This window comes from Tenrec ecaudatus, chromosome 10, assembly GCF_050624435.1.
Source record: "Tenrec ecaudatus isolate mTenEca1 chromosome 10, mTenEca1.hap1, whole genome shotgun sequence".
NCBI classification, from domain to species: domain Eukaryota; kingdom Metazoa; phylum Chordata; class Mammalia; order Afrosoricida; family Tenrecidae; genus Tenrec; species Tenrec ecaudatus.
The window spans coordinates 66,789,400-66,816,624 of record NC_134539.1 but is presented as its reverse complement, the minus strand read 5'-3'; the positions used below and the strand labels follow the sequence as shown (position 1 = coordinate 66,816,624).

Below are 27,225 nucleotides of genomic sequence, written 5' to 3'. Positions count from 1 at the left end.
GCTTGGCTGAGCAGATGGCTTGAGGAGCAGCTAGAAAAAGAAGAGGGTGGTGGGCTCCAGGTGTGGCTTGTTAGGGCCTTCGGCTGGGAGGCGCGGTCGACGGTACTGGTTGACCACTGGCTAAATTAAGCCCACCTGGCCTACATTGGGGTCCACCAAGGTGTACTAGCTCAGAGGCCTGAATTGTCCCATGCCTTTAGCCTGTATTGGCTTCCAACCTCCTGTAGGGGGCCCCTAGCCATGGGGAGGAAACCCCCCTATTCCGCTACCTAACAAATTCACGCACAAAAATCAAGAGAGATAAGCACAAATAACGGAACACCAACCAGACCTAAATGAAATGCCTGGCATTGAACTATGGAACTACCAAAAAGAGAACTTAAAAGAAAGAGGACGGCAGTTACACAACAGACGAGGAGTCTGCGAGGAAAAGCGAAAACACAGAGAAGCTGGAAACCTCACTACATACCTTACAGGGGGAAACACAAAAGTCAACTACTGCAATGGCAGAATCACAAAATACTATAAAAGAACAGAAAACAGACGAAACCCCGAATTAGCGAGCTTGAAGACAAATCCAGAGACTCCAATAAAAAAGAACAAATAAAACATGCTAGAGACCGAGAACAAGGTGGAACACAATCAAAAGGAACAACCTCTGCCTTCTAGGGCTTCCAGAAGAGGACGAAACAACAAGGAAATCTACACAGAGAAGCGTCTAAGAATTCCTGCAATAAAACTTTCCTTAATGCCTGAAGAATGACAAGAGATATTCAGGAAGCTGTAAGAACCCCAATCAGGAGAGATCCCAAAAGCAAAACTCCCCAGGATATTGTAGTCAAGATGCTTAACATCAAGGGCAAGGAAAAAAATTCTAAGAGCAGCCAGAGGAAAAAGAACAATTTCATACAAAGTGTCAGCGATTCGAACGGTTCCTGATTGCTCAGCAGAAACCACGCAAGCACGAAGACAAAGGAGTGAAATATACAGAGTCCTGATGGAAAAAAACTGTCCACCTAGAATCTTGTGTTCAGCAAAATATCACAGAAATATGCAGAAACAAAAGTACTCTAATATACAAGGAGTCCCTGGGTATGGCAAAGATATGACAAAATAATAATTTATAAATTATCAAGGGTTCATGAGGGAGGGGGGAGCGGCGAGGGAGGGAGGACAATGAAGAGCTGATACAAAGGGTTTAAATGGAGAGCAAATGTTTTGAGAATGATGAGGGTAATGAATATACAAAATATGCTTTACACAATTGATGTATATATGAATTGTGATGAGAGTTGTATAAGCCTCCAATAAAATGATTTAAAAAAATTACACAAATAATGAGAACAAGGAATTAAATTTTCTAAACTTGATTGTTGTTATAATTGTAAGACTGATCTTGATATAACTGAATTATTGAATTGTATGATATATGGATGAAGTGCTAATATAACTGTTTTTAAACATTAAAGAGGTCTTGTGCAACAGAACTGCCCTGTCCCACCCCACCCCACCAAAGTAAATCAATGGTAAACCCAGAACGCTTTTTTTTTAAAAGATCATTTTATTGGGGGCTCTTACAGCTCTTATAACAATCCACATAGCATGCATATTTGAACATGTTGCCACATCATTTTCTAAACATTTACTTCCTATTTGAGCCCTTGAAACCCAGTACATTTTTATTACATAGCAGCTACTGTTAAAGATACATACATTTTTTAATGCAGTACGTAATCTTTGAAATATATAAACTTTAGAAGAGACTATGCCCTTGGGCAAGCTAAGTGACACTTCTGGGGATTTATAATTAAAATTATACATTTGAAGCAATAGAATATTTTAAAATAGCATGATATTTATTATTGTGAAAACCTTGAATACTAAATATCCAATGGAGAGATGGTTAAATAATCTGATGTTCCTATGGACTACTCTTAGATATTTATTTTATAATAAGAAATTTAATTTTCAGTTCAATGCAGGAAAATGTTTCATTACTAAATCTGCATTCTGTGATTTATTATGATTTCATTTGAAACTAGAAGTGTAACATATTTCTTCACCGTCAGTGTCAAATCCTATGTGATAGGGCTTTGAAAGTTCCCTGATCTTCGCTCCATTTTCCATGAACGCATTGCAGCCCTCTTATTTCACTTGGTGTGCAAACTAGAATATAGCTTTGAATCCTTTAACAGTGAGGAGATACTCAGTTTTTTAATAAAGTGATGTTTATTAAATCCATTGGTTCATAACTCCCAAACACTGTCTTTGAATTAAAAGTGAGCCTTAGTGTTATAATGCACAGTGGAGGGCTGCTTACAGACCACAGGTCTTTGTATTATGTTTAAAGGTACTTTTAAATAATTAAAAAGAATATTTACTTTCAGATGCCATGGGTTACACCTTTTTTGGGAAACCCTTCATAAAAATATGGTTTTATTTTAATTAAACCTTTCCATGCAGTTAAGTGTTCTCTATTTTGAACCCTGGAAGAAAGCCATTTGTATATTTCTCCTGATCTTTTAAAAAAATAATTTTATTGGGGGCTCGTACAACTCTTTATCACAATCTATACATACATCCATTGTGTCAAGCACATTTATACATTTGTTGCCATCATCATTCTCAAAATATTTGCTTTCTACTTGAGCCCATGGTATCAGCTCATTTTTCCTCTCCCTCCCTGCTTCCTCATGAACCCTTGATAATTTATAATAATTTGTCATACTCCATCTGATATCTCCCTTCACCCACTTCTCCACTGTCCATCCCCCAGGGAGGGGGTTATAAGTAGATTCTTATAATCAGTTCCCCCTTTCTCCCTCACCTTCCCTCCACCCTCTCATTATTGCCATTCTCACCACTGGGTTCATCTGTCCTGGATTCCCAGTGTTTCCAGTTCCTATCTGTGCCAGTGTACATCCTCTAGTCTAGCCAGATTTGTAAAGTAGAATTGGGATCATGATAGTAGGGTGGGGGTGAAGCACTGAAGAACTTGAGGAAAATTATGTTTAATCATTGCTACACTGTACTCTGACTACCTTGTCTCCTTCCATGGCCCTTCTGCAAGGGGATGTACAACTGCCCACAGACGGGCCCTGGGTCCCCACCCCGAATGTTCCCTCATTCACAATTCTATGCTTTTTTTTTGGTCTTTGATGCCTGATCCCTGATCCCTTCGACGCCTGTGTTCCCACAGACTGGTGTGCTTCTTCCATGTGGGCTTTGTTGTGTCTCAGCTAGATAGCCGCTTGTTTATCTTTAAGCCTATAGGACTCCAGGCTCTATATCTCTTGATAGCCTGGCACCATCACCTTTCTTCACATGTGCGTATACACACCCGCTTTGTCTGAGCGATCATGTTGGGACAGGTTGCTGTGCTTCTTTCATGTGGGCTTTGTTTTTTCTCAGCTAGGTGGCCGGAGGTACTCAGTTTTATTGCTTCATTGTATAAGTTTATGAAGCTGCTTAAATATTAAGTATACACTATGGCTGATTAACTAGTGCATTTGCAACATATCATGAAAGGGAGAATATGATGTGAACAGCAAGAAGAGTAGAATGTGATCTCATTGAAATACTAACACTGCTGGCTGGTGGGAGCACAAGTGACTTAGTGACTTATGTTTTCTCCCCTTTGCTTTTTTGTTTTTAAAAATATTGACAATATGACGCTTTCATAATGAGTCGGAGCCCTGTTGGTGTAGTGGGTACATGTTGGCCTATGATACGCAAGAGGGACACTCGCTGTCCTGCGGGAGGAAGATGGGACTTTCTGCTCCTATAGAGTCACCGTCTGGGACAATGACAGGAGCAGTTCCTCCCTGTCCTGTGGGGTTGTTATGAGTCGGCAGGCCCTCAATGGCAGCAAATTTGGTTTTGGGTTCATAATGAGATGAAAACAAATGAAGAAAAATTACAATGAGACCAGTTGCCATTTAGTCTATTACAATTTACAGAGTCCCCATGTGTGTCAAATAGAATTGGCACTCTACTGGATTTTCTGTGGCTGGTCTTTTGGAAGTAGCCAGGCCTTTCTTCTGAGGTACCTTTCCAGTAGCAACTGAGCACATTAGTAGTTACACTATCCAGGGTCTCAGAGGTGAAAATAAGTGTTTTTAGAGCGAATGGGAATGTTTCTGGTGGTTGGGCAGCCTTGTTATCTTGGGATAGGTAAGAATTATGTTTTACCTCCAAGTTAGGATTTCAATTAGAATTGAATTAGAGGTTTAGCTTCATTAACTACTCTTCTGGGTTATTAGTGTTTCAATAATTCGATCTTTGTTCGTTCATTTTATTACTCGATCGCAATCATGACCTCATGTGCTGTCTGGTTACGTGCCATCAAGCCAGTTCTCACTCACAGAGACCCGAGGTGTGACAGAACAAAATGCTGACCGGTCTTGCACCATCACTGCACTTGTTACTGTGCCCCTTGTGCCAGTCACTGTCAGTCTACCTCAATGACAATCTTCCACTTTTTAGCCGACCCTCTCCCAGCAAGATACCCTTCTGTGGGACAGACACAGGCCCTCCTGTGGGGCAGGTCCTTTGATTTCCTGGGCACTGATAATGGATCCAAGTAAAATGAGATCCTTGACAACTTCAGGCTTCTCCAGTTATCATGATGCCACGTGCTGGTTCAGTGGTGAAGAGTTTTGTTTCTTTATGTTGAGGTGTACACTCTACTGAAGGCTGTAGTCTTTGATCTTCAGTAGTTTGCTTTGTACTGCGAAGGATGAGAGTTCCAGAACACTTCATGGTGCTCATGCTCAGCCTAGACATGAATTAAGAGGTAGTCACTGGAATAGAACAAGGGGGCACTGAGTGGTTGAACACCAGGAAGATACATTGTGGCTGTATTCATTCATTATACTTATTCAGACTGTCTGCTAAGCAGGTAATGCAAGGAGTTAGATTGTATGAAGAGGAACGTGGCATTGGGATTGGAAGAGGGTTCATTAACTACCTTTGATATACAGATTGTATAGACTTAGAATGAAAAATTGACTAAGCAGCGCTATGAGATGTTACGAGAGAACAAGCCTGAAGAGCCGTCCATAGAAACATCTGAAATGCCTCCCTGGCTGCTCAGCCTTGTGTTGAGGGCTGCAGTGGACTGTACTGAGGATCCCTGGAGGCCGGCTCTGCCAGGGTACTGTGACTGGTGCTGGTGAGGTGGTAAGTATATGAAAAACAACAGAGTAACTCATTTTGGCAATGGAAAGAGAAGTAACACAGACCTCGGAGGCAGGAGAAGCTGATCTCCTTCAGACATATGACTCTCCTAAGGTTTCTATTTTTTCCCAATAGCTGTGATTCAAGTAAGACAGACATCTTAAATGGCACAACTGATTAGCTCTTTACCTACCTTTAGGACACAGGCAAGGCGAGAAGAGGACGCCACACTTAAGGAGATAGATGTCCCTGTGGTTTTTCAGCATCTGCCAAAATATGTCAGCTGTCTCTGAAACGGGCAGATGGCAGAAGCTTGCATTTACAATGGAACCGGGCACAAGCTGCCAGAGCTTATATGACTAGGGCAACTTTCCCATGGTCAAACTCAGTCATTCAAGGAGAAGCAGCCTGAGCACTGGCTATTGTCAAGAAGATAGAAAACTATGGGTGTGCGGAAGCAGACATACCCCTGGACAACATAGTTAGGGCTCAGAGGCCTGTGTCTCATCATTTCAAGGCTCAGGGGCTATCACATAAGAAGGGTGGACCCCTGCACTTACGCCCCTCTCTCCACCAATCATGCCAGGGCCTGAGCTTTGTTATGGTTGGGGAGGGGGCTATCTTTTCCCATCAAGTAACAGATGGCAGAGCTGGGCAGGAATATCTGGGTTCCAAGTCCCACTTGCAGGAAGAAATTTTTTTTTGGAAATGAAGAAAGCAATTTTATTTACAGAAGCATCTAAAAGAATAAAACACCTAGGAATAAACCTACCATCAGGAGATGAAATACTTGCATACTGAAATTATAAAACATTCCTGAGAAAAATGAAGGATGATCTCTAAAAATGGAAGGGCATTGTGTGTTGATGAATGTGTACTTTGCTGCAAGAAAAAATGGTCCTGAAAGGTCATCATGCCCATCTGAAGGGTAGTTCCTGAAACTAGAAAAGCAGCTAGGTCCTTGATTTAAACATGCCAGTCTGCCCCCACTGATTCAAAGTCTTGGAAACCCTAAGGATCAGGTAGAGTTTGTCCATAGTGTCAATACGATTTGGAAGTGACTCGATGGCACTGTCATGCTTTTTGTTACGATCACTGGGGGTAAGGTAGGGATGGACACAGCTCAGCAGTGGAATTCTTGTCTGATGTCCAGGAAACCTGGGTGTGATTCCTGTACCATGTCTGGAAAATAAGCTCAGGGGAGGCTCATGTGTTGGTAGGATGTTAAACAGGCTTCAGAGTGAGACAGACTAGGAAGAAAGGGCTAGAGATCTACTTCTGGAAATCAGCCAATGTAAAACCTATGTATTACCATAGTTTGATCTTGTTGCAATGGGGTCAGCGGGAGTAGAGGGCCTGTGGCTGATAACAACAGAATCAGTGCGTGGCTTGACTGGGCTCCGTCTTCATGACAGACAGGAATGTACAGAGGACACAGGAAATTGAACTCATCCTGAGGTTTGGTGACATCTGTATTGGGGGTTGCTGTCTCTCAGCAGAAAAGCACGGAACATTCTTCATAACTGCAGTGACTCAGGCTCCTCTTCCCAGCAGCTGATGATTGCAGTTAGCCATGGAAATCCTTTCTGTTCAAATAGGTAACATAGCAGCTACAAGGGGGTATCAAAAGTCTGTGGGAAAGTCTTATACCTTTTAATTCCGTTCTGTTTTTCCACGGACTTTTTGTTTCTTTTCAGTTTCAAAATAGTTTCTGCCTTCTTGAACTCCTTGGTGTTCCTCCCCCACCTCCCCCAAGAAGGAAACCTTAATCTACTTGCTGTCTCTATAGGCTCATCACTCGTGGGTTTCATATACTGAAAAACAGAAAAACACATAACAAAGATTCAAGAAGGCTATCCACAATGACGATATAAACCCTAATACGGAAAAAAACCCACAGAAATGTTGAAAACCAGATTAGGCTTAACCCCCAAAGTGCACTGACAAAGTTTTAACTGTTCAAGTCAGGTTTGTCATTTTGATCTCCTATCGTCATCTCTCCAATGTATTCCATTTGGTAACCAGTTTATTCCTATTCCTCGATTATGGATTCAGAGAAATCACTGGATGCTTATTTCTTGTACAGATCTCAGAAATGAATCATTGGCTTCCACTGTCATCCACAACCGTCTGCAAACCAGCATGTCACAGTTTAAGCTTCCTTTGACTTTGGGTTATGTACTTTACAATCCTTGGGTCACAGATGTTGATGTGCTTTTTCCATGGGGCTGAACATTTCACTTAAATGGCTGCTTATTTGGAAATAAGCCTTAAGAGCCCAGATGCTATTCTATCTGATAGCCAGATACCATCCAATTTCTTCACACTTTGCTATAGCACCCGTATCTTCTATGTTTCCTTTCTGCAGGTGAGTATCAAGCCGGGCTATGTCATGAGAACTGATTGTTCTTAAATTGGAGCTATGGTTAAGGACAAGCCACGAATCCATTTTTGGATTATGTTTTTTAGCTTCTCTGGGTCCCCTTAGAGATTTCCTTGTTAATTTATTGTAGTGAATCTTATTGATCACCTCCCTGGAACATAAAGATTTCTGTGAATATTTTCACTGATTAGTTCATGGTACTAACTTTTAGAAGGCTTTTGGACCAGTGTAGGCTAACTATATATCACAATACCTGAATTATTTACTTGTACAAAATAAATCCTTAAGTGACTGGAAACTATTTACACAAACAATGGGAGTAGTTTTCAGGCAAAAATTTTTATAATAATATTCACTAACAATGTCAATTAGAGGTCTGCCAGAATAACATATATTTTAATAAAACAACTGGGGGGGCATTGATGTACTAAGTCCATGTCTGTCTGCCTACAGATAGTTAATCCTATGGGTATAGCTGTCTTTGGCTTCTTCAAACGCCATGAACTTTCAGTCTAAGTCGTCAGGTTACAGGTATGCTTGAAGTCAAGTCCAGTTCACCTCGTGGAGTTTCCTTATCAGATCTCTCTTGTATGGGTTTTGTAGCGTGTTGTGTACTTGGAAGATACAGGATTCAATACCCATGTTCTATAGCACTTGGCTTAGGTCCCCAGGGTGTGTCCAGAAACTTGGCCCACTGACTTATTAAGTGCATGTGACCAGGCATCCTTCCCCCCTTAGAGGATGGTGCATGGAAGGTCAGTAGGGTTCTCCTGTTGCTGGTCCCTACAGCAGTGGACTCAGACAGTATTTGCCCTTTTGTGATTGGCTAACTTCACTCAGTCCAATGCTTTCCAGATCCCTCCATGGAATTAGGTGTTTTATGGCTATTTTCTAGGGATGTGTATTATTCCATTGTTTTTAAAATCCATTCTTCTACATTGGGGTTAGGCTGTTTCCATCTTTTGCTATTGTGACCTGTGTTGAAAGAACTTGGGGAATATGCATGTGCTCCCGATCTGTCTCATAGTTCTTTGGGGTATATGCCCAGTAATGGGATTGCCGTGTTGTATGGTAGGTCTATTGCCAGTTGTTTTAGGAATCACAACATTGCTTTCCACAGTGGCTGTATGTATTTACAGGCCCACCAGCAGTGAATAAGAATTCCAATTTCTCTACACCCTCTTCAGCATTTGTTGTTCTCTGTTTTTTAAATTGGGCTATGGTGATGGGTGTTAGATGGAATCTTTCATCAATGTTTTGGCTTGCATTTCCCGGATGGCTAGTGAATGAGCACATTTCCTCATTCCACGGACTTTTAGATGTCCCCACACATATCTATGAATGTCTTTATCCAGCAGGTATTTCTATCCGTCTCCTTCTGGTTCCAACCCCCCATATTGCTTTCCCTTTAGGAAATTTCCTCAAGTACAGGCCGCCTCCAGTAAAGTATATTATTCAGTCCTCGCCAATTCAGACTGCCACTGTCCTAAACAGTGAATCCAAACTCACTGCAATCAAGTGGATTCTGACTCATAGCGACTCCACAGCGCAAGGAAGATCTGCTCCTTTGGGTTTCCGAGACTTAAAAAAAAAAATTTTTTTTAACTTTTAATCTTGATGAGAGTAGACAGCCTCATCTTTCTCCCATGAACAGTAACTGGCTCAGGAAAAGACATAAGACCAAAGTAGAACCAATTAAAGTCTTCCCAGAAACTTCTCAGTTGGGCTTATGGGAAAAAAACCGCTTAAACAAACAAACAAACAAACAAAGCCAACAACAACCCCTAAAACTGTTCAAATTGGATAATTTTAAACATACACAAAGTCATAGAAATAATGTCTGAAGCATCCTTGTACTTGACATTTATCAGCATTTATCAAATTAATGTCCAGTCTGAGTAAAAATTTTTCCCCCCAAGAAGGATAGCTGACCTTAGGAGGATGGTGTAAAAATGTATTGCTACTAAGGTGCTGGTTTATACATTCGTGGGTTTATAGCAAACAGAACATCACTGCAAGCTGTGCACAGCTGCAGACAAGCTCTCTCGTGTACTTGTCTTAGTCTTGCTAGGCTACTTTCAATAAAAAGCATATTTCTTTATGCCATGGGGAAAAATGAGGGTAGGGCTAATATAAAATTTTTAATGAAACTCAAGTAGACATATTCCCAAATCATTGAAGCTTTGCAACAGGTTTATGGGAATGCTGCCCCAAATAAAACAATAGTTTACAGATGAATCAAATAGTTTTAGAAAACAGGAAGGTCTCCAAGATGAATTAAAGATGTCAGCTCAAAAGGTTATGGGCCTGTTTGGGGGATTCCAAAGAGTAATCTTGATAGATCTTACACATAGAACAATCACAGGAGCTTATGAAATAGTTTTTCAAAAATTGAAAATTTCACTGGTGAGAACAAAAGGTCAGAAATGCTGCAGCGAACATTTTTTCCCATGCCAACAATGTTCTTGCTTGCTCTTCAAAGGGAGCAAGGATGGTCTTAGGAAGATTTAACTGAGAAACATACCACCTCCAAACTATATCCCTGATCTTTCCCATTCAGATTTCTTTTTGTTCTCAAAAATCAAAGAACCCTTAGCTGGGAAAGAATTTGAGTCTCTTGAGGATATAAAAATGGCTATTTGGGAAGTTACTGGTCGAAGAGCTCAGAATTCCTCAGGGTAGGTCTAGCGAGGTTGGAATCACCACCTTCAGGAGCGTGTGGGCCTGGATGGAGGCGATGTCAAGCACAAAAGCTTCACACAGTGATATGTTTTCTTAATAATAGTTTCTGATTCTGCCGCAATGCTTTTTGACTTACCCAGACACGTGCTAGTAACAAGAACCTAGGTTCAAAATGAATCCAAACAGAAAGTGGAAGTATGAGGCAGAAACCTCAGAGCCCTGTTTGAGCTCTTTGGTCTGGCTCAGCATCACTGGACCTCACGACTTCCTTTCTGGCTTGTGTCAGACTTAGGGGGATTTCTGTCACTTGAAAAAGGTCTTGTATAACCTCAAAGAAACAATAAATAGCTCTAAATTTCAGCCCCAATGAAATCAGTCATCTATTAAAGCTTTTAAATCGAACAACATAAATACCATTAAGAGATGTAACCGAGGGTAAATATTTTTTACTTCATAAAGATTCCCAAAGAAAAGAACGTTACTCCTCCCTATCAACCATCTTGTTATCCAACATTTCACATTTACAACCCTGGTGAACAATCTGCTGAGTACCCTGCATTCAGTAGTTATGTCTGGCAGTGATGACCACTGAGGCGCAAGGAGAGAGTTCTGCTGCAGGCTGTGGCAGCTAAGATTTATGGAACAACTTGGCCAGACCTTGGTGCTAAGTGATTTGGCTGTTATGTAATGTTCTAATATATCAGTCATGTCAGGATGTAATCACCCTCCACTTTTTGATCTGATGTGGTCTTCCTCCACTTTTGCAAAACTGCAATTTTCACATAATGCTGATTTTTTTGAATAAAGGTGTTTGAAACTGAATCATGTAGTTAAGTTAGGGTTAGGTATAATCCAGTCCCCAAATCTATACAGTATCTGATTCTGAATTACACGCAAAGCAATGAATGAATGAATGAATGAATGAATGAATAAAATTCCTCCTACTTTAGCATTCTGTGTTGTATGTTAATCCCACCTCTACTAACCAGCTTAAAAGGGCAACACTTACACTTCTGCTTTGATAGTTCACGTATTAGATCTTCATATACTTGCGAAAAGAGCTCCTCTTCAGATTTTGTTCCATCCAGGTAAACTGAGAAGTGGAAAAGGGGCAATTCACAGGTTCACAGGCTGGTAAGTATAGGCACCTTTTTTAAAAAAAATCATTTTATTGGGGGAACATACAACTCTTATCACAATCCATGCATACATCAATTGTGTCAAGCACATTTGTACATTCATTGCCCTCATCAATCTCAAAACATATGCTCTCCACTTAAACCCCTGGTATCAGCTCATTTTTATCCCTCCCTCCCCCCTTCCCCCTCCCTCATGAGGCCTTGATAATTTATAAATTATTATTTTATCATATCTTATACTGTCCGATGTCTCCCTTGGCCCACTTTTCTGTTGTCCGTCCCCCATGGAGGAGGCCATATGTAGATCCCTGTAATTGGTTCCCCCTTTCCACCCCACCTGCCCTCGACACTTTTTGAAGGGTCCTTGTGTGTACATACATGTACACATGCATATATATTCATCCATCATATTGGCAGTTTCCCTCGAGAACTTGGACTAAAATAGGTGATAAACTGACATCTCTCTTGCCAAAGAACCCTGGACAATAACTTTAAAAAATGAAAAATGACAATGAAGAAGAAGAAATAGATTATAGTCAGAAACAACAAATCAAAAATTCTGGTTTGCTACAAAGTAACTGCTATCCAAATTTTTTTTAAATGTAAGGAAAATAATTAAATGGAGATGTGCGCATGTGGGCACTTCAGGTGTACCCAGGAGGAACCTCCCCAAGACTCATTTCAGGAATGGTTTTCCAATCCACTTAAGCAACAGGATCAGTTTGGAACCTCCTTGACTTTTGCAGGGCTTTATGTACCTGTGACAGGTAGATTTATTGTGCCAACCTGGCCAATAAGAACATGTGTGATTAATAAGGTCACAGTTTGATTGATGTGCAAAGAGATAAACGGCTTGGTGAGGCTTGCCTTTCTGTTTCTTGCTCTGGTGATTGGACCAATGTGTGGCTATCTTAGCTAGTTCTCTGCCTCAACTTGCAAGCTACACTACCCGTGGGACTGTGTGGCTACAGCTTGAGGTTCCTTCAAGACTTGCTTCACCACACTGCTGGAGTATATATACATTGCTTGAGCTGGGGACTATCGGATCCTGTCATCTGGCTGACTGTTGGTGACCTGCCCTGCTGTTTGCTGCCTGTGGCCGGACTGCCTGTAGAGGAGACTCAGCTGTCTGCTTCCTTGGCCTTGGACCCAGCTGCCCTTGTGAGATAGACTGCCAGTATATTAACTGTTTCACGGAAGTGAGTTGAACGGAGCCCTCTGCACTGCTGTGTGGGATGATTAGCTGTTATATTTATTCATACTGTATCTATCCATCTATCTATCATCAAATCAGAAGTGTCCTGATTTTGTTCCTCTAGAGAACTCTGTCTAAGACAGTACCAAATTAGAATTTGCCAGATTCTAGGAATATGCATTTTTCTGGAATATGTATTCGAGGTTTAGGAATATGCATTCTTAACAAAACCGCTAAAGCAGTTGTGGAGGAAAAGTGGCTGTTATCTGGGTTCAAGGGAAGAAAGGCCTTTGGAGTCAGACAACAGCAGGAGCCAGCTGGCTGGTGAGAGAAATGGACAGTTTGGAATGCCTAGGACGTGGGGTGGAGGGAAGGAACAGCGCGAGAGGTGAGATTCTGGAGCAAGTGGAGCTTCAGTTGTTAGATGACTTGAGGCCTGGCTTTTTAAATTGTATCTCAAAGCACTGTCTGCCCTTGGAAAGGATGTCAGCAGAGAACAGGCACAGTCCATCTCCCACATTAGATGGGAAGGGGGGAAACAGTGTTGCTCTGGGGGGAGGAGGAGGAGTCCACTGGCACTGCTGCCGCCAGCTCCTTTCTCCTGAGAAATGTACACTGCCCACCTCTTCTGATCACCTGTCTCGCTGGTCTCCTACCATGTCTCTGCCTTGAACTCCAAATCAGGTCGTCTGGTCTTGGCTCAGGGCCACAGATCCAGTGCCTAGCTCTGATTTGCTACTTTGTGTCTCCCAAGCTTCTCAGCCTCCTTATGGCTAAAACAGACTTGTATTCAACCCTTAGAAACCTGCGACTCCTCTGTCCTGTGTACCCAGAATAATGCCCAAGTTATTTCAAGAAACAGGAATGAGCTCGGGGTGAACCCTGCTCCAACATGGCTAATGTCCTTCCAGAAAGCAGAGGAAGGACTGAGACACAGATGGAAGACTGCCATGTGAGGCTGGAGGAGAGATCGGCGTGGAGCTGGCACAAGCCAAGCAGCACAGGGGACTGGCAGAGCTGGAAGAGGCAGGGAAGGAAGGGCCCTAAAGCCGTCAGGGAATATGCCGCCTTCAGTGCCCACACACATCACAGAGCGTTAGAGCTGCTCCCCGGGCTCCCCAGCTGCTTTCTTGATGTAAGCACATCACCAGGTCTCCGCTTGTGGAGCTTCTGGGCAGATTTGAACTGGCAACCATTCAGGTAACAGCTGAGTGCGTCCCCTTGTGACAATACATTTCCGATAGTCTAAGCCACCCAGTTTGGGGTATATTGCTCAAGGAGGCCACAGAAGCTACGGCAGTGTCAGATTTGGGCTTCAATGCACCATCAAGGTGGACTTGTCTGACTGACCAGGGAGACTGAAGTAGCCCCCTGGACGCGTGTCCTCACAGCACTCCATGGATCGCCAACAACTCGTTTCCTATCTCATCTCTCCTGACAGAACGTTAGCTCCTCCGTATCCCCACGTATTTGTTGAAGTCAAAAAGGGTGTACCAAGAGTCACTCAGACAGCAGCAGACGCCAGGAAAGTCACTCTGAGAAGAAGGGAAGCCCAGAAGTGCTCTGGCCCGAATGGCCCTTTATAATCTGTGACACAGGGCAAACCCTCCAGAAATCGCCCTCTTTTCTGTATGCCAAGGCAAACGACCCATTTCTTTTTGGACCTCGAGGCAGACAAGTAAGAGGCTTTTCGTGCAGGTTAGAAAGGTGCTCACCCATTTCCAAGGGGATGTCGTCCATTTCTCTCCTGTGCTTCAGATACATGGGCCACACATGCCCGTCGAAGTATCCTGGGGGGTCCGGTGGCTCATAGACCCTTGTACTACCAAAACATGTGGGCAGAGTCAGGCAATTGACAAGCGTAAACCAACGACAGTCAGAACAGTAGGAGATCACTCAGGGATGCTCTCTACACGCAAAGGCAGGGAAACGGCTTTAGCTTTCCAATCCAAAGGTAATTCCCTAAATGTCATTCCTAATTCTCTCTGTTCCTCTTCTAGTGCTTTCCAGAAGAATTAGGAGTAATTCTTTTTAAAAAAAGAGGGGGGGGGGAAGGGGAGTAATCCTTATAAATCAATGTGAACATAGATACAGGTACGATGGATTAAATTTTGAGGTAGCTGCCGTTTTGTGTGGCTGCAGCAGAGTACAACTAGGTTATAAACCATGACTACCCTGAGCTTGGTTCCTGTGAAGCTTTAAATACATGTGTCCCAAAGCCTGTAAGGGTGCATTTTCTGAGGAAGCACAATTTGCTTTCCTCCAGGTGGGGGACCAATCAGGGAGTGAAGTTCTACACCTCGTGCCAGAGTTAAGGCTCCCTTGTTTGAAAGCCACTGTCCACAGATTGCTAAATGGTGTTGCTTTCCAAGTCTCCCCCCAAATTGTCCTTTTAAATTAGAATTCACAAAAGGGATTTCACAACTCACCTCCTCCTCCTCTTGCATTCTTCATACGGGATGGTCAGAAAATATTTTCGATTCCAAATCGTGTCAAGGGGCCTAAAACAACAGCTTTATTTAGTTCATACAGTTCCCTGCCCTCTTTCATTCAGAGTCGACGTTGGAAAGGCTATGCTTACTTATAGTTAAAGAGGAGAAATCCTTCAATAATTAAGATGGGGATTTCCTCAGCACTTGCCCAGTCTGTTGACTGCAGGGAGTATCTTGGATTTTCCATCCAGTCGGAAATGACTGACATCATTTCATCCATGTTAAGTGCTTCAAGAACTGTAAAGACAGACACACAGAATTTAGCATTGAAATTTTTGTGATGAGGCTGTTTTTAAAAAATCATTTTATTAGGGGCACATACAACTAATCACAATCCACACATACATCAATTGTGTAAAGCACATTTGTACATTCATAGCTCTCATCATTCTCAAAACATTTGCTCTCCACTTAAGCCCCTGACATCAGCTCATTTTCCCCCTCCCTCCCCACTCCATGAGTCCTTGATAATTTATAAATTATTTTGTCATATCTTACACTGTATAACGTCTCCCTTCACCCACTTTTCTGTTGTCTATCCTCCAAGGAGGAGGTTATATGTAGATCCTTGTAATCAGTTCCCCCTTTCCGACCCACCCTCCTCCATCCTCCTGGTACTGCCACTCTCACCACTGGTCCTGAAGGGATCATCTGTCCTGGATTCCCTTTGTTTTCAGTTCCTATCTGTACCAGTGCAAATCTTCTGGTCTAGCTAGATTTGTAAGGTAGAGTTGGGATCGTGATAGTGGGGGCTACAGGGGTACGGGAGGAAGCATTAAGGAACTAGAGGAAAGTTGTTTTATTGTTGCTACACTGCACTCTGACTGGTTTGTCTCTGCCCTGAGACCCTTTTGTAAGGGGATGTCCAATTGCCTACAGATGGGCTTTGGCTTTGGGTCTCTCACTTTGCACTCCCCGTCATTCATAATATGATTTTTTTGTTCTGATGATGCCTGATACCTGATCCCTTTGACACATTGTGATGACACAGGCTGGTGTGCTTCTTCCATGTGGACTTTGTTGCTTCTCAGCTAGATGGCCGCTTGTTTACCTTAAAGCCTTTAAGACCCCAGATGCTATATCTTTTGATAGCCTGGCACCATTCACTTTCTTCACCACATTTGCTTATGCACCCATTTATCTTCGAAGATTGAGTCGGGAAGGTCAGTATATTGAATGCCAGTTTAATAGAACAAAGTATTCTTGCATTGAGGGAGTACTTGAGTGGAGGCCCAATGTCCATCTGCTACCTTAATACTAAACCTATACATATATGCACATAGATCTATTTCCTCATATATATATTTACATGGCTTTATTTAGACCTCTATAAATACCCTTTGCCTCCTAGCTCTTTCCTCTATTTTCTTTGACTTTCCTTTTGTCCCATGATCATGCTCAGCCTTCATTTGGGTTTCAGTAATTCCTCTTGGTTATATTACCCTTGGTCATACCCAGGCCTACTACATCCTCCTCACCACTGATTTGGATCACTTGTTGTTCCCTAGTCCCTGGGTTTGTTAACACCATTTCCTTTCCTCCCACCTCCCCAATGTCCTCCCAACTGTTGGTCCTGTTGTTTTCTCCTCCAGATTGTTCATCCACCCTTCTTATTTAGATAGACCAGCAGAGATAGTAACATGTATAAAAACAAGACAGAGCAAAACCAAGCAACGAAACAATAACAAGCCAATGACAAAAAACAAAACAAAACACAAGAAGAAGAAAAGCTTGTAGTTAGTTCAAGGACTGTTTGTTGGCCTTTAGGAGTGTTTTCCGGTCGAGTCTGATGGGGCACCAAACCCTGGCCCCAAAGTCTATTTTATGTATTCCCCGGGGATTTCGTTGCTCTGTTCGCCTTGCTGTTCTGTTCCACACCCTTAGTTGTTTAGGATGAAGCTGTTTTTCATAGCATGTATATCAGGGCTCTCTAAATGTCATAGAGGAACATCATTTTATTTGTCCTTCTGAAAAATGGAAAGCAAATGTCTTGAATATCAAATTTAAATGCTAGCACTGATAAATAGGTATCATAAAAATTTTTTATTATGGAAGATTTCAAACATACATATAATGCAGTGGTTCTCAACTTTCCTAATGTCATGACCCTTTAATACAGTTCTTCTAGTTGTGGTTATACCCCAACCATAAAATTGTTTTCATTGCTACTTCATAAGTGTAATCTTGCTACTGTTATGAACTGGGCAACCCCTGTGAAAGAGCCATTTGACCCCTAAAGGGGTTGCAACCCACAGGTTGAGAACTGCTGATATAATCAATTCTCCTCTTCCCATAATTAGCTTCAATAATTAAATTTTTTTTTGTCCAGTGATTTTAAACAACTGACTGTATTACCATCTTGCTGTTTTGGAGGTAAGAAGACTGAAATACATTTCACTGGATTACAATCACGGTGTCAGGAGAGCTGATCCCTTGTGGAAGCTGAGGGAAGGATCCATGTCCTTAACTGCCTTCTTCAGCTTCTAGAGTTGCCTGTCCTCTTTGGATTGTGGATCCTTCATCCACATTCTAGATCCTTCGTCCACATTCTACTCTCTGCTTCCATCACCAGCTTGTCTTCTCCTCTGGGTCTGCTGTTTTTGGTTCCCTCAAATATGAACCTCTGCAATGGTATTAAGAAGCCGTGATGCCAGTAGTTACAGCACTAGCTGCTAAAAGGTTGGTATTTACACCCAACAGTAGCTCCAGAGAACACAGATGCGTCAGTGTCCTCCTCAGAAACCCAGTGGGAGAATTCGGCTTTGTCCCAAAGGATGACTTACTGGCAGTGGGTTTTGGGGAAATTACATTGGGTCCACCAGCTACTCTAAGATCACACCTTCACCTCAACCATATCTGCAAACACTTTCTGCCATTTAAAGTGGCATTCACAGGCTCCGGGGATTAGGATGTGGGTCTACTGGAGGTAAGGATGCAGGCATTGTTCAGCCCACCAGACCAAGCAGTCCCCATCCCTGCCCTCCACCGCCCCCCCAGCAGTTTTATTGGCATATGAATGAATCGCTTATCTTATAATTCAACAGTTCAATCACAAGAAGGTTTTAGAATCAGCACCATAATCAGTTTCCGAATAGGCAAGTCTTATTACCAGGCCAATCTGAGAAACACCATAAGAAATGGTTAGTTAATATCAGAACTGTAAGAAATATATTGTTTATTTCAACTACTAAAACAAAACCCACCAACCGACACACTGCCATCAAATCAATTCTGACTCACAGCAACTTTATAGGGCAGAGTATTGTGATGGAGCGACATTTCTTAATGGCTATTCCACCCAAGTCTCTCTAACCCCCAACATGATTGGGTGGGGCTATGCAGACAGGGTGTGTGAAACACTAATAGAGGGGACTGGTCCGTTTCATTACCACCGCAGACTATGAGTCTTCTTTGAAGCAGTAGCAGAGAGCTAACTAGCCAGGATCTTTGAAAAAGCATATTCCCAAAGAAAGAAACCTGGGCTGCTTGGCTTGGCTTCAAACCCAGGATGCTGTCATTCCAAATGCAGTGATGAGCAGCCCCAGTGCCCTTCACCGGGAAAGGAACTAGGGCTTCTTGGGTTTACTTCAAACCCAGTTAAGTGCAGGATGTCATTCTTTCTCTCACGTTAAACTCATACATTTGACATTGCAGATTTCCCTCGAGACAGATACCTGGAGGTGGCGTACTTGAACACATGGCATAAACATTTTCAGCCCCTATTATTTTTAATTGCATACAAAGACCCCTTCATTCATAGCACCTGGAGATCACATGTGTCTGACACCCACTGTTCTGTGTGGCAGCCAGAATCTAGACTCTTTCTTCAGCAATGGCGATGTGGATATCTTTGCCTTGACGGAGGCTTGTTAATCATGAAATTTGGAAAGTCAGGTGGCCAAGCTGTTGCCATCATTCATACCTGTCACATGAACCACATCAGAAGCTCTGCGAAGGTTGCTGTTAGAGCTTACGCCGACTTGTCCAGGTTAGCACCTCCTGTCTCCTACGCAGGGGTCAGTGTCAGCTTTGATGACGTAGACAGGGTTCTAGCCTTCATACTCCGAAAGGCGTCCCTCGCCTTGTAGAGGCCATCATGGTAATGGACGGTGCAGCTTATGGGATGCGCAATTCCTTTTGTGCTCAGAGACTCTCTCACTTTGCCTGGCTTGGACTTTTCCTGCCCTGGCCTATGATGTGAACTCTGAGGTCACAGTCAGATGGAAACACTCCCCAGGCTCATGTTATGTCAGTTCGGACCTTGCCACAAGAGAGCCTAAGTAAATGCTGTATGTAGAGCTTTAGTTCATCTCCACGTTAGGGCACACTTAAGACCTCCTCCCTCCCCCAAACAAACAAACAAACAAACAATCCCCCAAACAAAAACCTCACTGCCCTGGAGTTGCTGCTGACTCAAAGTGACCCGACTGAACTGGGTGGAATTGCTCCTGTGAGTTAGTGAGACTGTAACTCTTTATGGGAATAGAAAGCCCCACCGTTCTTCCTCAGAGCCACAGGTGGAACTGAACTGCTGCCCGTTCGGATCACAGCTGAAGATGTGGCCAATATGCCATCAGTGCTTGCAGGACTCACTTGTGCCTTAGGAAAGAGTGCAGTGAAAAAGAGAATGTAGAACAGAATGCTCTCAGCGTGTGGGGACAGTCTCTTGGCTTCTGTTGGGAGTACGCGTTTCAGATGCTACTTGGGAACTCAAGCCATGGCTTTGTAATACACGGGCCGAAGCTGTGTTATAGATTCAATTTTATCCCCTGAAATATGTGCAGTAAATCCGACTGTATCTGTGGTCATTATCCCCTTTAGAAATAGGGTTGACTTTGTAATAGATCAGTGAAGGGTGTGTCTTACGTCAATCTCTTTTGAGATATAAAATAACCTATCAAACAAGCAACGAAAAATCACAGGTGGGGAAGACGGATGGCGTGCCTCAGGAGATCACTAAAGAACCAAGAAGTAGACATTGAAAAGAGACAAAGATTTTCAAGCCTTTGAGACCCCAGACACTATATCTTTCGATAGCCGGGCACCATCAGCTTCCTTCACCACATTTGCACATGTACCCATTGTGTCTTCAGCGATTGTGTGGGGAAGGTGAGCATCACAGAATGCCAGGTTATTAGAACAAAGTGTCGTTGTGTTGAGGGAGTACTTGAGTAGAGGCCCAATGTCTGTCTGCTACTTAATACTTAACATATAAATATATGTACATAGATCTATTTCCCTATAGTTATATAGAAATAATTTATATATGTACATGCCTATATTTAGATATCTATAAATGTTCTTTGCCTCCTAGTTCTTTCCTCTTAATTTCCTCTTGTCATGTTCGGTGATCATGAGGTATTGATGGGATCAGGTATCAGGCATCAAAGACCCAGAAAAAAAAATGTCTATCAAGTGAATGAGGAGGAGTACAGAGTGGAGACCCAAAGCCCATCTGTAGCCCCTCGGACATTCCCTTACAGAAGGGTCACAAGGAAAAGACAAGCCAGTCAGGGAGTAGTATAATAGCGCCCATGAAACATACAACTTTCCTTTAGTTCGTTAATGCTTCCTCCCCATCACTATCATAACTCCAATTCTACCTTACAAATCTGGCTACACCAGAGCATGTACATAGTACAGATACGAGCTGGAGACACAGGGAATCCAGGACAGATAAACCCCTCAGGACCAATATTGAGAGTAGCCATAATAGGAAGGTAAAGGTAAGGTGGTGGTAATGAGGGAGAACCAATCACAATGATCTACATATAACCCCCTCCCAGGGGGGAAAGACAACAGAAAAGTGAGTAAAGGGAGACATTGGTCAGTGTGAGACATGAAAAAATAAAATTTTAAATCAATGGTTCATGAGGGAGGAAAGGTTGGGGAGGGGGTAAATGAGCTGATACCAAGGACTCAAGTAGAAAGAAAATGGTTTGAAAATGATGATGGCAACATATGTACAAATGTGCTTGACACGATGGATGTATGGATTGTGATAAGAGCTGTACGAGCCCCCAATAAAATGATTTAAGAAAAAGAAAAGAGATAAAGACCTCTGTCCAGAGCCCTGAGATGGAAAGCCTTCCGAATTATATGTCCAGCCTCTTAAACTGTTCGAGCAATCACCTGTGGCATTTTTAAATTGCAGCATTAAGTAACTAGGACAGGCTGACGAGCAGTTCAATATCTTTGGAACATATGGTCAAGTTCCTCTCTAGAGAGGCGGTAGCAATCTATACTCCCATCTAGAGTATAAGAGTGCTATTGTGCCATCATTTGATGAAGATCATGGCTTTACAGTTCTTTGTTTACTTGGGGGGGGGCGAAGCTATCATATACAAATCTAATTTGCAATTGCCTGACTACTTGTGAGGCTGTCTGTTGTTCACCTCGTAATCAAATGGCCTTTGCCTTTGGAGCCAGTTTACGTACCGTGACCCCTTTTCTATTAGGATTGCAGTGTTTTCCGTTTTTGTTTGTAGAAACTTGTTCTAAAAGCAGAAACAATTGTTCTGAAAACAATTTTACACTAGTTCAATGCTTACTTAATTATAATCTTTCTCATTAGGAGGCAAAGAAAAGAAAAGTGTGTGTTGAGGTACATCTCTGTGGGAGAGAAGATGGCTGAGCAGGCCCCCAAATCCGTTCTGTTTGTATGCCTGGGTAACATTTGTCGATCACCTATTGCAGAAGCAGTGTTCAGAAAACTTGTCATGGATCAAAACCTCTTAGAGAAGTGGAGAATAGACAGTGCAGCAACATCCACATATGAAATAGGAAACCCTCCTGATTATCGGGGGCAAAATTGCATGAAGAAGCATGGTATCCCCATGAATCACATTGCCCGGCAGATTACCAAAGAAGACTTTGCCACATTTGATTTTATACTATGTATGGATGAAAGCAATCTGAGAGATCTAACGAGAAAAGGGAATCAAGTTAAAAACTGCAAAGCTAAAATTGAACTGCTTGGAAGCTATGATCCACAAAAACAACTTATCATTGAAGATCCCTATTACGGGAATGACTCTGACTTTGAGACTGTGTACCAGCAGTGTCTTAGGTGCTGCAAGGCATTTTTGGAGAAGGCAAGCTAAAGCTGCACCATTCACTGCTGCTAACGGCCTACTGTGATGAGCACCTTCCCGCGATGCTAAGTAGTGTCAGTTGGAGCCCATGTTAAAGTGTAGTCCTGTTAGTCCCATAGCTCAGAGTCACAGCTAATTCTTCAGTTGACCTACTGTTTCTTCCGTGGAAAATTATTGTAGCTGGAAATCAGTTGTGATTGGCAGAAGAATAAACATTTGATTTATGGGGTACATTAAAGCTTCTCAGTTCGTTGAACTTCCCCCTCACCCTCGTTATAAGCAAAGTAGTAAAACAAAATAGAAAGTTTTGTGCATGTTTTGAACGTGGGTCATTCTCTGGTGCTTGCAGTTGAACATCTAAGGACTGCCTTCACTTGGAATTGCTTAATTATGATGATAATGAAATAAAACACCTTAAGGTTCTGGCCAACAACAGGCCAATTGAGACTTGGAGATGTTAATAAAGGACAAGCATCCTCTACTTGCCCACAAACGACCTCTCATCTTTTTATCCCAGGGCCTTGCATTGAATAACATTCCCCAACTAAGGGCACCCCAGCCTAGATGAGAGTATTCTAATTTACACACATTCTTGTGTGTTCAAAGAATAGGTAAAGGATTATGGAAAATATCTTCCACACCTGTCATGCTTCTTAATTTTTATCTCCTTTATTTCCTTATTTGAATCGCTTTCCATCTGAAGATTCAAGTTTATCAAAAGGACACTGCAAGCTGTTTAGTCGTACTGTCATTTGACAAACATGTCTTTTTGTATATACATTTTGGGTTATCCCAAATGTCAAATAGATTAATAGACTTAGAGCAGGGGAGAGATACTTTAAAAAGTTGGCAGAGGCCAACTTAATATTGATATGTTAATAATTTCCTTCAGTATTGTTTACTAAACTTATAGGAGAATGTAGATATTTGTGTCTTGAGGTCACTGTTATCTCAAAGTCATTTGTAAAGATTGTTTTTAGAATAAACTGAGGAGTATAAAAGTAAAAAAAAAAAAAGTGTGTGTTGCGGGGTGGGGGGGGGATCCTGAGTGTAAGTTCAGACAAGAGAACAGACAGTGAATTAAGGAGGCACCATGGCTAAGTGCTTGGCTTTTAACCAAAAGGTCAGCAGTTCGAACCCACTAGACTGAAGGAGGAAGACTGGCAGTCCACACAGCCTTGGAAAGTCTGTGAGGCAGCGTGACTCTGCTTCCCAGGGTGTCACTGTAAATATGAATCTACTGGACGGCAACAGGTTTTTTGTTTTTGTTTTCCTCTAGAGCAGGGGTCCTCAAACTACGGTCCGCGGGCCACATGCGGCCCGCCGAGGAAATTTATCTGGTCCATTGGGTGTTTTTGCCCTGTTTTTTTTTTTTTTACTTCAAAATAAGGTATGTGCAGTGTGCACAGGAATTTGTTCATAGTTTTTTTTAAACTATAGAACGGTCCTTCAACGGTCTGAGAGGCAGTGAACTGGCCCCCTGTTTAAAAAGTTTGAGGACCTGCTCTAGAGCATCCATGATCAAAAATAAAGAACAGCCTGTAAGAGTCTTGAAGCGAATGTTCCCTGTTACTGGTTAACATAAATACTTAATGATCAACTTACAAGCCACAGTTTATTCTCTCCAAAGTAGAACTGCTCCTGTGGGTTTCCAAGACATAAATCTTTATGAGAATAAGAAGCCTCCTCTGTCTGCCACAGAGAGGCTGGTGGTTTCAGATGGGTGACCTTGCGCTTCCCAGCCCAACTGGTAACCCAGAACACCACCAGGGCTCCTTCCTGCTTTCTATTGGAAAGCAAGTGCTTTCTACCAGACTTTAATATTTCCGCTTGAAAACAGTGTTACCTTGGAGGGAAGGAGGGAGGTGAATGCTAAAAAGTACTTAGAAGCATGAAAGTGAAAAATAAAAAAATAAAAAAGAACAAAGCCAGCTGCTTGCATGGTGTTGTCTAGGAAGCAGGCTAAGAGGCTATTCAGAGGACAGTCAGCTTCAGGAGTGTTTGCTAGTGGGAGGGGCCCTAGTTGTATAATGCTAAGCCCGGGTCAGTCAAGGACAGCACTCCTAACAAGCCCCAGCTAAAGAGAAAGCTATCATTCCTATGTTTTTAGTTTAAACAGAACACTGGGGAAATATTGACTTGGATTGCTGAACAGACATCAGAAAGCCACAGAGGCAGGTTTAAAAGACATCTAAGCGAGAGGGCGGAGGAGGGGCTTCAGAAAGTTTGTAGGGAGATTCCATTGTCTTCTTAGTACAGTTTTCCAAGAATTCCTGAAGCCTCCTTGTACTTAAACACATTTTGAGACCACCCGCATAGACAAAGCAGCCCTCGGGGCTTGACAAGGAAAAGAAATGAAGGTTTCATGTTTTACAGCATTACCGACTTACCATCATACTGCAAAAATCCATTTCTATCTGTCTCTATCTCAGACTCTGGCTAGGAGAAAAACAACAAGGTGTCGATCAAAACCAGTGTCCAGCGGGACTACGATTACACAATAAAGGGGTGCTAAGTGTCGGCTGACGGTGACACATAAACTCCAACCATAAGCAGCAGCTCCTGGTACCAACGAGCTTATGAGCAACACCATCATGGGGCGCTGGCTTGGGAGGTCCAGGCTCCTCACTTAGCATCCACACCCTTTGCACTCAATTTAACTAGCTTTGCTAACAGAAGGCTCTGGCTGCCAAGCACAATACTGGGAAGCTTGATAAATACCTTAAAGAAATCATCCTGGGAAATGACTCGGCAGTTTGTGAGGCGTTTCTGCAAATTCTTAGCCAATGTTGTCTTCCCACCGTTGGTCACGCTGAACCGAAGGCAAGAGAAACAAGAGCCACGCAGGAAGGTGAGTTAGGACAATCACAAACAAAACGCGCAGGACGTGTGACAGCAAGCCCAGGGAAAGTGACAAGCTGAGAAAAGTACCTCTTCCGCAGTGCCTGCTCGCTCGGTCTGTAAAAGCCTGGGCCTACCCATGTCTCCTGCGATGACTAGGCAGGGGGCAGGAGGGAACGCTGGAGGAAAAAGTCGTCAGTGTTTACTGGGCAAGTGCACCGGGGAGAACTACACGATGCGGATACTGTGTTGGAAACAAAAGGGCATCTGTTTGCAGCAAAATATTAATTCATAGTTCACCTTAACGGGAACAGAAGGAGCAATGTTTCAGTGCCAGCATATGAAGTTGCAGGGAGCCCTGGTGCTCTAGTGCTTACACCCTGCGCTGCTAACCGCAAGAGCAGCAGCTTGAAATCACTGGCTGCTCCTCGGGAAAATGACGACGCTGTCTACTCTCTTATTAAGATCTACATTCTCGGAAGCCCACAAGAACAGTTCTACTTTGACCCATAGGGTTGTTAAATTAGAATCAATGGGATACGATGAGTTCTATATAACATTACAAGTGGTTATTAGTGACCTTCTTTTCAATGCACAAAATTAGCGTGTGGCTTCTTGCAAGCCACCTACGTTGAATTCACATCTCATCCGTTATGCCCCCCCCCCCCCAGCACCCGGCTTTCTGTCAAGGTTTATTCTCAGAAACCCTAAGGCAGTTCTTTCTAGTCCAGTCTGCAGAGTAGTTCTGCGTCACAATCCACTTGCTAGCCCAGGGCGGTGTGTGGGAGGCCTCTGGTAGCTTATCACAGCACATCACACCATATCAGTTAGCTGTCCTACTTGGCTAGACAGTGACATGGAGAAGGGGACCCTGGCAAATTCCTCTCTGTTTCTAAGTCCCCCAGCACCCAGCCCCACACAGAGGAAGGTACTTCTCAACCCACTAATTTACTCCAGAGTTCGTTTAATCTGGGGTTTAAGCACCAGATCAGGTTGTCTGCTTCCATAAAGAGTTACAGCCTCAGAAATCCTATGTGGGTTGCTATGGGGCCGGGCAGGGCTCTGGCAGTGGTGAGCACCCACAAATATGGGTCTCTTTAGAAAGAGAGGCCTCCTTTTCTAGGATAATGATGGCATACATCATAGGTGGGGTGGAAACCTAATTTTTTTCTATATGTGTGTCTTATAAAAGATAAGCACACACACACACACACGTTGCTGACAGAGGAAGATGCAGCCGCACATCTCAGAACACCCGAAGCTGCTGCCGGGAGAGAGAAGCTGTGATAAACAACTATAGAAGGACCATTCCCCGTAGCTATACCCTGATTTTGAATTCCAGACCCCTTGAACGCCATCCCTTGTGATATGTTTTATTATAGCAGCTCTAGGTAGTTACTAGAGTTATGAATAGTACCCAGTGTACCTGGCACGTAAGCATGAGACCTACTACTAGGCAAAGGGTACTACTGTGTTACTGAAACGCGGGAAATTTTACGCCTACATATGTAGAGTGAAAACTGGCTGGAAACATGCAGTGGGCTTTACAAACCTGCCTCCCCAAGTTCTACCCTTTTCTTTGAGGTCTAATTGTGATTGGTCCCAAGGTCAATCCGCCTAACTCACCATACCACCAGGGCCCTTGGGTGTCACTCACACACCTAGGAATTCAAATTTAGCTCTGACAATCCATAAACACTGCTCAGCAGGTGAAAGAAATGAACATGTTTTAAAGATCAATCTAATAGAAGTGAGTGGCAAAGATTAGTATGAGACTAGACTGAGGGGGTGAGTGCTTGAACGAGGATGGTGGCAATGAGCATGGATGGCAGGGATGGGCAAGATACGTGCAAAGAAGTAAGACGGAGTGGATTTGGCTCTGATCAGCTGAGAGAAAATGCAGAGCTCTGACCCTAGACCCATTTTATTGACTGTGAACCGAGCAAGGAGAACAGGAACATAATATAACCATACACGGCTCTCCCAAAGGTTACAAACTTTTGTTCTCAAACATTTTAATAATTCAAACCTCACTGCCACTGAGTCGATTCCAACTCACAGTGACTCTATGACAGGGTCGAACTGCTGCTGTGGATTTCCAAGATTGTAAATCCTTTCAGGATTAGAAATCCTTGTCTTTCTCCCTTGGTAAAGCTAGTGGTTTTCTTTCTTTTTTTTTTTTTAATTTTTTTTTTTTTGCTAGTGGTTTTCAACTGCTGAC

At 42.8% G+C, this 27,225-nt stretch overlaps 2 protein-coding genes across 8 annotated transcripts in view; one reads left to right on the top strand and one right to left on the bottom strand.

Moving 5' to 3' along the window:
• NMRK1 (nicotinamide riboside kinase 1) overlaps positions 1-27,225 on the bottom strand; it is a 36,249-nt gene that overhangs the window by 4,159 nt on the left and 4,865 nt on the right. Inside the window, exons 3-11 of one of the 7 annotated variants that reach the window (XR_012786456.1) lie at positions 24,885-24,975; positions 24,554-24,602; positions 15,159-15,306; positions 15,007-15,078; positions 14,293-14,399; positions 11,253-11,336; positions 9,071-9,142; positions 6,491-6,992; positions 1,563-4,802 (exon numbers count right to left, since the gene is read on the bottom strand). Coding sequence is in view for 5 of the 7 variants with exons in the window: in XM_075560528.1 (XP_075416643.1) it covers positions 6,973-6,992; positions 9,071-9,142; positions 11,253-11,336; positions 14,293-14,399; positions 15,007-15,078; positions 15,159-15,306; positions 24,554-24,602; positions 24,885-24,975 (643 nt within the window). In the remaining 2 variants the exon portion in view is untranslated. The other 6 variants (XR_012786457.1, XM_075560528.1, XM_075560530.1 and 3 more) reach the window with 6 other exon arrangements.
• Positions 21,680-22,783, top strand: LOC142457994 (low molecular weight phosphotyrosine protein phosphatase). The gene has a single exon (XM_075559065.1). It carries the CDS (start codon positions 21,696-21,698, stop codon positions 22,170-22,172), a length of 477 nt encoding a protein of 158 aa, XP_075415180.1. The 5' UTR covers positions 21,680-21,695; the 3' UTR covers positions 22,173-22,783.

Bases quoted from the DNA above. Each gene is read 5' to 3' on its own strand.
- LOC142457994 (XM_075559065.1), top strand. From the start codon at position 21,696: ATGGCTGAGCAGGCCCCCAAATCCGTTCTGTTTGTATGCCTGGGTAAC.